The sequence below is a fragment of the Corella eumyota genome, chromosome 4, assembly GCF_963082875.1.
Source record: "Corella eumyota chromosome 4, kaCorEumy4.1, whole genome shotgun sequence".
Taxonomy (NCBI): Eukaryota; Metazoa; Chordata; class Ascidiacea; order Phlebobranchia; family Corellidae; genus Corella; species Corella eumyota.
In genome coordinates this window covers 13,118,925-13,131,536 of record NC_137493.1, presented here as the reverse complement: position 1 = coordinate 13,131,536, position 12,612 = coordinate 13,118,925, and the positions used below count along the sequence as shown (strand labels likewise).

Here is a 12,612-nt window from a genome sequence, read left to right as displayed (position 1 = left end):
AACTGTTCAAAGACAAAGCCTAATAAGAGAATACGAGCTAGACTGTTAATTTGTTTTGATGTTTTTTGGTGGATTTACATCTAATAGAGCGTGAAAGTCGTTACTATGTATTTTAGTTTTAAATGCAATGGTTAATAGAACTTCAATGAAGTTTAAAGCCATGTTCATTTAAAGTTTCCCTTTGGTTACGCAAAAATACATTTGTTAATGAACTACAAAAGTTTAAAGCAGTATTTGTTTTAGACAACAAGTTGTTTGTAAAATTTTGCATACTATTTACATACATATTTACATCTTAAAATTTTCTTTTTCAGAAACTGTGAAAATTAAATGAAAAACAAGTAGAAATATTTTTTAAAGGTTACCACAGGGACAATGTGCTAACGTACTTTCACCCCCACGAACTCTAACATGGCACCCAGCATCAAAAGGCATGGATCGCACATTACCTTCTACTACCTGTGAATTTACAAGCAAATAAAAAAAATAAATGTTATTTTAAAAACATTTTTTGAAAACTAATATTTTATTTATTGTTTAAATCTTTACCCTGACAGTTCCATCTGGAAGTATGTTACGTTTTTCTAAAACTCTGAAAACGTACAACCTTCGGTTGTCATTGCTAAACCAAATTCTTCTAATTGGACATATTGCTACTATCATCGGTGGAAAAAGGTTAATTTCTTGTTGACGCCCCCACTCGCTAAGACACACTAACTCTACAATTACTTCGTTAACATTTGAACCATTTCTAAATTCATTTTTAATGCTGGGTTGACTAAAGCTTAGGTCAGAAGGTCGCATTAACCTAGATATTTTGAATATACTGTATCACACGCTTCTAAAAAATATAGATGGCTTTAAATGCGTGTTTTTATTTAAACTTAACAGTAGCTAAACATAAACAAAGTATGCTTTTTAGGTTTAAACGGTGTATTATACACAGGCAACGAGTTTAGGTACAATGGCTTAGGCATTACGTTACAGTGACTAAACTAATAAAAGTAAAATTTCAAGTCTGGGACATTCCCCTTAAAATGTTTTTTTATTGAAGCTACCTAGGTTATAAGTTATCTTTTATGGGCTTGTAAATGCTGTTTATTGTTTTTTTTAAATACTTTAAAGAAATTAAAACAATTTATTACGTTTTTAGTTTTTATTGTTATTTGCACAGGTAGGCGTAGCCTTGATACCGTGTGCACAAATAGTTGCAATGTTTAAATAAATATTCTCATTAATCACGTGAACAGTTTGAAAAATAGTTTAATCTTGGGGAGATCCCCTTTTACATTTATGTCAAATTGGTGACTATTATCTATACTAGACATTTTTATTTTGTTTCTAAAAAATCAGTTTTACTACCATTGAGGAAAAAAGAAGCTAATTTAAGTTTATTGTTTAGTCGCAGTTTAATTATCACTGGTCTTACCTCGATGTACCGTGAAATTAATTGAGGGTCTAATACGCATTGTGTATATATTTAGCCTGTATAATTTTTTACTTAAATACTGTTCAGCACAATAAGAATATAAACACGTGCAAAGGTCTTAAATAAAAAATTTAGCCTTTGGGACACATTCATTGTCTTTTTTGTTGTTGTAACAAAATAATAATTTTATAAGATTTTTATTTGTTTCTAATAACCAATCTACATGTTTATTAATTAATTGACAAAAACAGATTTTGTTTTTTATTTTAACTAAATAGCAAATTAATCATTTTTACATATACAGATTTACATAATTAAATTGCGTAATATATAATTGTCAAGAATTATTAAAGCATATACAATCTTAGTAAATTGATTACAATATCAATGCGCAAACGTATTTTCCCCTCCTCGAATTGTCACTTGGGAGCCTGCATCAGCAGGCTTGGGCCGTACACTGTTTACCACCTTAACCTGTTAATTAACATACAAATTACAAAAGTATCACATTTTGAATTATGTAAAAAGTATTTTTTTTTTAGTTTTTACCCGAACAGTTCCGCCTGGAAGTAAGTCTGCCTTTTCTAAAGCTCTAAAAATGTACAGTCTTCGGTTGTCGTTGCTAAACCAGGTTCTTTTATTTCGACAAATTGCTACTTCCATCGGTGGAAATGAATTGATTTTTTGTTGTCGTTCCCACTCGCTACTAATATCTGCCAAGTCTCTAATAACGTCGTTAACCTTATTTCCGTTGTCAAATCTACCATTTATACTGGTGTGACTAAAACTTAAGTCACTAGGTCGCATGAGCTTAGACATCTTAAATAGTCGTAGTAATCTGTTGTATTAAAATCTTAAAATAAGTTAATCGGTTGGCTAGACAAAATCGAAATGAGCTAACTTGCTTAAAGGTTTTATTTTATACCCTCCTCCCTCCCTTCCGTTTTAAAAAAAGTTCTGTTTCATATATTAATAAAACAAAACGTTTTACAACTAAACGCTATTGATTTTATAAGAAATTATTCACAAAATTATGACTTGTTGTTTTTGCACGTAGGCATTTTAACATTGCAAATATTTGTTGGGTTAAAATAAATAGTTTTATAGTCATGTGAACAAAAAGGAAAACAGTTTAACATTAGGGAGATCCCAAAATTGTGCTGCAATAAAATCAAAATTAAATGTTAGGTATATCAACATTCGGTTCGCTTAAGTTTGACAACTCTGTTAATGATGGCGTTTTCCCTTTTTATCTTATTTAATACGCATTAGGACTTTGGCAATACTGTTATTTATTATGGCTATGCTATAGGACTAAACTATGTGAGAATACTGTTTTAAAATTGTTATGTTATTTACACATTGAGTAAATATTTGTTATGTTATGATAAAGAATTTAAATAGTCACCTGAACAAAATAAAAATAGTTTAAATTGAAGGAAGTTCCGGTATTATGTTGTCTTAACGCGGAATAAAAATATAGTTTTTATTTTATTTAAATCATTTTATTGGCATTATTTAATATAATTTGGCAATGACATGTCACAAAAAATATTATTCAATTAATTAGGGTATTGCACAATTTAAAAAATAGTTTTTCGACCGTTTATAACTTTTTAAGTATTCAAACGCACCTGAATAAATGGAGTTCTAAGTTACAAGTCGCATAGGCCAAAACTGTTTGAAATTTTCCTTATCATACGCGTTTAAAAAGTATTACTTTTAAAGTTGTATTTATTTAAAGGTTTAATAAATGCTGTTTATTGTTTTTTTAAATACTTAACAGTAGTAAAATGTTTTATAACGTTTTTAGATTTTATTGTTAGTTGCACGCGTAGCCTTAACATCGTATAAGTAAACAATTGTAAAAAATTGTCCTATAAGTTTTACTATTAAGTTGTCATCAAGTCGAAATCAAATTACCATTTTTATCTTTATAAAATTAAAATGTACTTTATTCTGATAGTTAGATTTGACATACATTTTTGCAAGTTATATAATTTGGGAATAACATGTTCCATCAAAAATTTAATATTTACTTGGGGTAATGTCCACAATTTTTTATTTAACAGAATTTTTTGTTAGTGTTTAAACACTTGCAATTAAATATTTTTATTGATATTTCCACTCGTAAGTTTAACACTTATTAAAAAGTTATACTTTAGTCTCATGTTAAAAATTCATTAGTCACGTAAACAAAATGAAGAGTAGTTTAAATTTGGGGGAATTCCGTTATTATGTTGTCAATAAATCAAAATCAATATATCGTCTACCTGTTTTATTAAGAATTTTTATTTTAAAAAACATTTTGTCAGTATATCCAGCAACATTAAACTTGTCATAACTCAATGCATAGCATTGTGGTTTTACTTTCTATAAAGTCAATTTTTTAGTATACACTTTTGGTTTATTTGCACTTTGAACTTAGCTGGTCCCAGTTATAACGTAGAGACTCAAACTAATTTAAACGGTGTAGTGTGCATTGAATGTATAAATAAGTACTTTTAAAGCAAGGTCGACCGTCTCGCATTAGGTTAATTATTACAAAAAGGAATCGATAAAACAAAAATTTTGAGTAAATTCTTTATTTGCCAAATTTAGAAGGATGTACAGAAAACGAATGTTATTGGAAATGGTTTTTTGATAAAATAAGTTTAACATAGTCTAAGCATTTTTTAGTGGAAAAACACTTACTTAATTTTGTAGCATAATAAAAATTAGCATATGGTTAAATTGTAAAACAAGCTAAAAAAATTCTAAAGCATGAAATAAATTAAAATTTTGTTATTTAAATGCATATTATGTAATTTACCAAACATTACAAAAAATTATTAAATTTCTAAATAGTCTACATGTTAACATATTTAAAATTAAATTGTATGAATTACAAGAACTTTGTAAACAAGTAAAAATCAATTTAACGTCTACATGGACAGTGTGGATGTGTTTTTTCCCTTCCACGAATTTCTATATGACACCCAGCGTCACTAGACTTAGGTCGCAAATGCCCCTTCTTTACCTGTTAATTATTAAACAAATAACAAATATTAAGAATTAAATTTTGTGTCTTATGGCATTGGGTTATGGGTAATGGCCAAAATGTTTCGAGCTTAAGTTTTACAGTTAATTGAAAAATTTTTTATCGAACCTTTTTATCTAAACAAATTAAACACTCTAAGGTAAAATCACAAAAAATGTTAAGAATTGTTTAAATCTTTACCTTAACGGTTCCGCCTGGAAGTAAGTTTTTCTTTTCTAAAACTCTAAAAATGTACAATCTTCGGTTGTCGTTGCTAAAATAAGTTTCTTCGTTTTGACACCTTGCTACTTCCATCTTTTCAAATGAATCGATTTTTTGCTGTCGCTGCCAATCGCTCATTTCTATTAGCTGTTCAATCAGTACGTTAACACTTTCTCCATTTTCAAATGTACCCTTTATACTAGTTTGGCTAAAACTCAGGTCTCTGGGTTGCATACTAAAAGACATCGTAAATATCTTATATTAACAATCACCAACAGTTTTTTATATTTTAACTTTAAAATATGCCAACAAGTATACTCAACAAAATCGAAATCACCAGGCTTGCTTTATAGTTTTCTTTTATATTCTCTTTATCAATAAAATTTTAATCACGTGCATCAACGAAAAACTGATCTTTATCCAGGTGAATACCCTACACCTAAGAAAAGTTCTGTTCCATATATTAATACATAAACGTTTTACAAATAAACGCTATTGACTTTATAAGAAATTATTTTATCACAGAATTAAAACTCGTTGTTTTGCACGTAGGCATAGCTGGCATTTAATAAATATTTGTTGGGTTAAAATAAATGGTTTTATAGTCATGGGAACAAAAAGGATCACGGTTTAACATTAAGGAGATCCCCAAAATGTGCTGCAACAAAATTAAAATTAAATATTAGTTTTCATTAGTATTCGATTTACCTAAGTTTGCCAATTTTGTGAGGGCACAGTTAACAATTTTTATATTTAAACAAGACACATTTATACTTATACGAGGCTTTGGTAATACTTTATTATATTTGTCTAAGTGTATCATTGTCACACTAACAGATTTTATGTTACTTCAAGAAAAAAACGATAACAATTAAAAAAAAATTAATTTCACTTTAAAATTGATCATTATTATATAAAAAAAACTGTATTACAAGTTCTTAAATGTAATATATAAAAGTTAAATAAAAGATCTTCAAAAAAATTTAATGTTTGTAAATTTTAACACGATTTCTTGTGTTTACCGATTTTATATATTTTTTCCCAATTTTTTTTAGGGGTTAACCGAGGTTTTATATTTTGTTAGTATCATTTAATTTATTAACCTAATACCCAGTTAGGCCTATAGATAATAGAAAACGAATTTGATCGATCAGATTTAACACAACATAAATTAAACATTAAAAAAATTAATATTTTAATGAGACATTTAAGTTACATTAAAAAATTAAGCTAAAATATTTAACACTAACAAATGTATTTTAATTGGTATAATTTTTCTTTGTTTAATAATTTTTTTTGTTACGTCACATTAATGTTAAACAATTATTGTCAAGATAAAAAATTTAAAAAAAATTCCTTTAAAATTGGAATAAACGAAAAGAAGGCTGCATTATTTTGCTTGCGTTTAAGGACCTGATAGTTTCATAGACTTGTACAAAAAATATGAAGAAGAATGTGAAAGAGGACTTTACAAAGTATAAATAAAGAAACGAACGGTAAACAAACACGGTAAAGGTTTATCTTTTAAATTCAAATAAAAAAAACTAACACATTTTAGGTAGAATTTGATAATTTGCATAGAACGAAACTTGCCATTTGTAGAACTATAGTCCCAACCCTAATATTTTCATGGAAACTTAAATCATCAAAACTAAGTATCAACTGACGTGTAAACGTGTTTAAAGCGCCATAGCTGCCATATATGTAGTAGTATTATTTTTGGACGCAGGATTTTCATTTTTTTGGGGTCGCCTAGAAATAAAGAAATTAAAGGAGCGGAAAATTAAAACGTCGAAAAGTTTTGTAATTAATAATTGTTATAAAGGTATAAACAGGTACTTTGACATATTTCCTAACTAAGAATATTTCTCATGGTGTAAAACCTAAATGGGTTAAAAGCCCTGCTCTGTCTACACATTGCAGCAAGTTCTACGTTTCGTTGTTGCAAAAAATAAATAAATTTAAGTTATATATAATTAATTAAATGTTTTACGTAAGCTAACGGCTTTGGTACGTGTAATCATATCTTAATGCGCATTTATTTAAATTTTTGCTATTATTTTGTACGTGTTTGTTGAAAGACCATAAGTATCATATCAGAATACAGAATATGACTTTAAAAATTATTCAATTTTGGTTATTTAAGGAATTTTCTTGTTTAAGTTTGGCTTAAATAGTTACAGTCATTTTAATACATTAATTTTTATGTTAGTTTACTACTAGTAAAGTATATTTTGCTTTTTGTTTGCAAAGCTGCATGCTGCTCTTATCTGAATAGAACAAATTTTTTTAAAACAATTTTTTCTTGTTTTTAGACTAATAACCTAACTATAACTGTGAAGTAGGTTTTTAGCTTAACAGAGCAATGTCTCCCTCTAGTGGACATTCATCAGCTTCGGGGGAGCTATGGGGATTTACCCTGATGCCAAATCGCATTACAGTTGATGTGTTGCTTCCCACAGGAATATTTATCACCATCGAGACTTCACGAGAATGCACGTTACTTGAACTGAAGAAGAGAGTCTGGGAGCTTGCGGAGCAGCAACCCTTATTCCAACTTCTTCTTGACCCGGGAGTTTACATCTTTGTTGGCGTGACGAAGGATGCAGAGCGGGAGGAGTTTTACGATGAACAGAGACGATTGTGTGACATGCACTTGTTCCAACCGACGATGAAGCTAGTAGAAGCCAAGGGCAACCGTGAAGAGAAAATATTAAAACACATGATTACTCAGACAATTGGAATGTCAGTAGATGAATTCGCGAGACTAAAAAACATTGAAGTAAATGATTTTCGGCGGAATATTAGCGTCCTTTGCATGGAAGCGGTAAAAACTAGAAATGCAAACGACGATCCACATTCCATGATATCTTACTATTTTCCACCTAGGGTTGAATCATCAGAAGAACTGCCCTTGCACACGACAAACAATCTCTCAGGGAAAAACTCCATTATGATTCGAGTATGGATTGTGCAAAAAAATTCACTTCAGCGCCATGCAACCGTTCGCGTTGGCTGTGAAGTATCACCGTTTACAATTATTGCAGAAGTTCTGCGGAAAAAGTCAAGGGGGATGTCATTGGAACAGGCGCTGACTAACACTGAAATGCAAAAGGAATATGTTTTAAAAATTTGCGGCGTCAATGAATACCTGGAAGGTGATTATCCAATATCAAGATACAAGTACATCCGACAGTGTGTTAATCGAGATATTACTCCAGATTTGATGTTAACTCATACATGTGACATTGTAAGTCAGATACCTGCTTATCAAGAATACATGGAACCGAAACTAAGCAAATACCGTCAAGACAATCAACCAAAAGGATTTAAATCACTTTTGTCACTGTCAGTAACCGAAGTATTTAAAGTTCGGATAAAGTCAGGAAGTTACCTGAACGTGACAGATACTAATCTTTATGTTTGTGCCAACATTTACCATGGTACAACCCAACTTTGCAATTTTCAAAGAACGATGGAGCTGGATGGTTCTGAAGCGCCAAAATGGAACCAGTGGCTTACTTTTAAAATATCCCTTTGCGACTTTCCGAGAGGAGCTAAACTGTGTTTATCTGTCTGTGGTCTACGAAGAAAAAAAGAAGAGCATTGGCCTCTTGCATGGGCTAATCTTCCTCTTTTTGATTACCAGGGATATTTACTACAAGAACCCTGCACTGTAAGACTTTGGTATCCACCTTGCCACATGGAGGGGCTATTAAACCCTATTGGTGTAAGTGGCTCAAACCCAACAGTGGACACAAGCCCTTGTCTGCAAATTGAGTTTGATCATTTCGGTTCCATTATAGGTTTTCCTGATGATAAAGCCAAATTAAATGCATCGGGGGATTACTCTGATCTCTCTGCAAACTACTCAAGAAATAATTTTAACAACCTTCCGAATCCTATGATAAACAGCAGTGAGGATATACAGAATGCAACTGCATTTATTCTTTCCATAATAGAAAGAGACCCACTGTCGATGCTTACAGACATGGAGAAAGAACAGATGTGGAGCTTAAGAGCAATTTGCAAGCGCATCCCGGAGTCTCTTCCCAAGCTCTTGCAGTCGGTGCAGTGGGAAGAGCGGCGGTGTGTCGAGGAGATTTATGGGATGTTGAATTCCTGGAATTATTTAAGTGCAGAAGTTGCACTGGAGTTATTAGACAGCAAATATCCAGATCCGGTTGTTCGTAAATTCGCCACAAAATGTCTGGAAGAAGGATTAAATGATGATGGGGTTTTAAAATATTTATTACAACTTGTTACAGTTTTAAAATTTGAGACTTACATGGATAGTCCCTTACTCAGGTATCTACTAAGCAAAGCAATATCCAATCAAAAAGTCGGGCACTACTTCTTTTGGCATCTCAAATCGGAGATGCACGATCCTCAGGTATCACTTCGTTTTGGACTTATTTTGGAAGCATACTGTAGATCATGTGGTGCTTACTTAGATCAATTACAAAAACAAACGGATACACTGCAAAAGCTAATTAACGTGAATGCCATTTTGCAAAAGGATGACACAATGCCACAGAAAATTTTGAAAGATCATTTAAATAAAACTGATTACCAAGAGCTTTTAAAGGACAACTTAAGTCCACTTAATCCAGCCATTAAGTTGGGTGAATTGTGTAGTGATCTATGTGAGGTCAAAACATCAGCAAAGCGGCCGATTATACTTCAGTGGTTTAGCAAAGATCCGTTAGCAGAACAATTTCAACCAAAACATGGGATTTTGTTTAAAAACGGTGATGACTTAAGGCAAGATATGCTTACGTTGCAGATTTTAAGAGTTATGGACGATATTTGGCAAAGTGATGACTTGGATTTATGTATTTCTCCGTACGTTTGCATTTCCATGGGTCAAAACGTTGGTATGATTGAAATTGTACCTAATGCAGAAACTATTATGAGTGTACAAAAGAAAGGTGGAGTAGTGGGGTCCCTACAGTTAAAATCAGGCACAGTTCACCAATGGTTAAAAGACAATAATCCTGGCGAAAAGCAATATAATAAAGCCATTTATAATTTTACAAGGTCCTGTGCTGGTTACTGTGTTGCAACACTGGTTCTTGGTATTGCGGATCGGCATAACGACAATATTATGATCAAGAAAAATGGTCAAATGTTTCATATTGATTTTGGTCATTTTCTTAACCACAAGAAGAAAAAATATGGGATCGTTAGAAATCGTGTTCCTTTCGTTTTACCTGGTGACTTTATGCGAGTTATCTGTCGAGGATCGACATCAGATTTTACAAAAACAAATGAGTATAAACATTTTCAGGACTTGTGCTGCCGAGCGTATTTATCGATCCGATCAAGAGCTAATGTAATTATTAACCTTTTGTGCATGATGTTAGGGGCTGGAATTCCAGAATTATCGTGTTTTGATGATATTGAGTATGTACGAACATCACTTGCTGTTGAAAAAAATCGCGACGATGCCTTACAATATTTTCAGACCTGTTTAGCAGCCGCTCAAAACAAGCAGTGGACAACAAAGGTGGATTGGGTATGTCATGCTATGAAGCATAGCGTGCTTAAATAACCTATTGTTCTTTACCAAAACACAAAAATCATGTTTCGAAGGTACTTTTTTTTTTGTTAAACTACTGTCATTCAAGGTCCTTTATGTTTTTTTGACAATTTAATTTCAAGGTCAATTATGCAAATTGTCGATATCAATTTTATCAGCTATAAATTTTTTTTAATTTAAAAAATCGTGCTAAATTTAGATTTTATGGTGACTGGTTTAAACACTATATAATTTTTTTTATTTTAGAACTTTGACCATTACCGTTCTATTTTTTTTTTATGTTTTTTTGAGATTTTATGTTTTTTTTCTTTTTAAAGGTGATTGTTTTGTTGTAGCTGGTACTGGTACTTGTACTATGTACATATAAATTGCACAAGTTTTTTTTAATAATTTTATTTAATAAGAACAAAAGTATTTATGATTCATATTAACAAATAAAAGTTTTTTTTTCTTTTTCATTTTCAGGAAAAAAACTGTTTTTTTATTATGAAATCATAAATCATTTATTATCGAAATGATTAATTTTTCTAAATCAAATAATAACATTTTTTTGGACATTTTTAGCTAACATCAATTTTTGAAAACTAATTTTATAAAAAATTTACAATGTTTTATGTGAAGAAATTTATAAAATTACGGGCGAAAAGTCATATTTTTAACCACCATAAAAAATTAAATGCTGTGCAATCTTAATTTACCTGTGCCTATTTTTTTGCAGTATAAGTATCAGCATTTTTGTTGTGTTTTATATTTACCAGTGTGTTATTTCTTAATTCTGTGTGTAAAAATCCCTCAAAAATTTGATAATTCTAAAACAAAATTACCTTAATCTATTTTAAAGTAAATTTTAAATGATGTGCTTCGTTCGGTACATTTTAACCAAACTTTGTAATTATTTTAAAGTGTTTTTGTGACAAGTACACCAATTTTACCAGTTTAAGTGAATGTGTTTTTACGCAATCACTGTGTCTTAACATTTATACTATTTTATCGATTTTTCTTTTTTTTCGTTCATTACAAAGTTTCATTCTCTTTTACTTTTAAAGGTTATACCATTTGGTTAATTAACCTTTATATTATGTTCCTACTTTTTTACCCTTAGGTGTATTGCAAATGTGTGTGTAAGACAGGCCTGTCCTACTTATATGTGACTTATTAGCTATGAAAATATTATGCAAAATGGACAAAGATGTTTCATACAAATTTTTTTTGCGAAAAATCAAAAAATAATTGTACTTGTTGACATAATATTTAAAATTGTTGACATAATATTTAAAAAAATATTAATTTGACAATAATAAGAAACTTTTTATACTTCATTAACTATTCTTGCCTTAAAAATACCATATTTTGCATTGAATCAATTTAAAGAATAATTTGCTTTTAAATTGATTTATTTAATTTTAATTATTAATTTGTATTTTTGGATAAAATGAAATTTTATGTTGTGCCAAAAAAAATAGCAGACTTATTTTGCTTTACAGTTCATTTAATTATTAATTTATGACTTGGTTTTAATAGGCACCTATGTATACATTGTAAAATTTGGATTTTATTTTAATTTTTATGAGATAGGTGTTTTTTACATTGGTTAAATAAAACTTGAAACTTTTAGTTAAACAAAAAATCTTTATTAAAATGTAATATTTTTCTTTGCAAAAACTTTGATTTTTTAAACCCAATATATATCGGATTCGTTTTTTGTTATTGTTTCAACAGTTTTGTCCTTTGTATGCTGGCAATAACTTTTATTAAAACAATGTTTTTTTTTTGTTTTTGAAGCATTCAAATGCATTCAGGTGTATATTTAATTATTGTGTTCGTTAAAATTCACGTTTATTGTATGTGCTGTGCCAAACAATGCATTTAGACTAAAGAAAATTAATAAACTTTTCAAATAACTCCAAAAACCTGACAAATTATTAAAACGTTACCTGTCAAATTTAAAACATTTTCTTTTTTTGAACATTTAAATAACCAATTTAAACAAGCAAAATTGTATGTAAGTTTATTAATCTTCTCTTGTTTTTTTTGTTTTATTGCGTGCTTCCTTATTTATAACTTATGTATTATTTCGTGGTAAGTACAAATTGAAAAAGTACATTTTGTTTCTTTGTTAGATTCTAGGCAGTTAAAGAAGTAGTGAAAGAAAAATAAAAAAAATTTACATGTGGCTGTATTTAGAAGGTAAGTTATACGTTTTACTAAAAAAGCCTTGTAACTCCTACTGTTTTACAAACGGAATTGCATTGGCATAAGATAAATAGGAAGAGTTTTAAAAAAAATTTCATAACCTTTATTTGCCAAAAGAACTTAATGCAATTGCCCAAAGAAGACGCGAGATATAAAAAACGGTAACAAATGTTTAGTCCAATGCTATATAACTTACTAAATATCATT

The 12,612-nt window shown here is 29.9% G+C and overlaps 4 protein-coding genes across 4 annotated transcripts; 1 reads left to right on the top strand and 3 right to left on the bottom strand.

The window, feature by feature from the left end:
* Nucleotides 1–39: 39 nt before the first annotated feature.
* On the bottom strand, nt 40–963 carry LOC145751058 (uncharacterized). The gene is made up of 2 exons (XM_082567138.1): nt 550–963; nt 40–459 (listed from the first exon to the last, which is right to left on the bottom strand). Exons 1-2 carry the CDS (start codon nt 802–804, stop codon nt 355–357), a joined length of 360 nt encoding a protein of 119 aa, XP_082423264.1. The 5' UTR covers nt 805–963; the 3' UTR covers nt 40–354.
* Nucleotides 964–1,756: 793 nt separating this feature from the next.
* LOC145751230 (uncharacterized) lies at nt 1,757–2,298 on the bottom strand. Its single transcript, XM_082567334.1, has 2 exons — nt 1,979–2,298; nt 1,757–1,903 (listed from the first exon to the last, which is right to left on the bottom strand). The coding sequence occupies exons 1-2, from the start codon at nt 2,246–2,248 to the stop codon at nt 1,814–1,816; spliced, it is 360 nt and encodes a 119-aa protein (XP_082423460.1). The 5' UTR covers nt 2,249–2,298; the 3' UTR covers nt 1,757–1,813.
* A 1,967-nt stretch (nt 2,299–4,265) lies between these two features.
* On the bottom strand, nt 4,266–4,983 carry LOC145751229 (uncharacterized). The gene is made up of 2 exons (XM_082567333.1): nt 4,650–4,983; nt 4,266–4,448 (listed from the first exon to the last, which is right to left on the bottom strand). Exons 1-2 carry the CDS (start codon nt 4,914–4,916, stop codon nt 4,347–4,349), a joined length of 369 nt encoding a protein of 122 aa, XP_082423459.1. The 5' UTR covers nt 4,917–4,983; the 3' UTR covers nt 4,266–4,346.
* Nucleotides 4,984–7,035: 2,052 nt separating this feature from the next.
* On the top strand, nt 7,036–10,224 carry LOC145750042 (phosphatidylinositol 4,5-bisphosphate 3-kinase catalytic subunit alpha isoform-like). The gene has a single exon (XM_082565956.1). It carries the CDS (start codon nt 7,036–7,038, stop codon nt 10,222–10,224), a length of 3,189 nt encoding a protein of 1,062 aa, XP_082422082.1.
* The last annotated feature ends 2,388 nt before the right edge of the window (nt 10,225–12,612 follow it).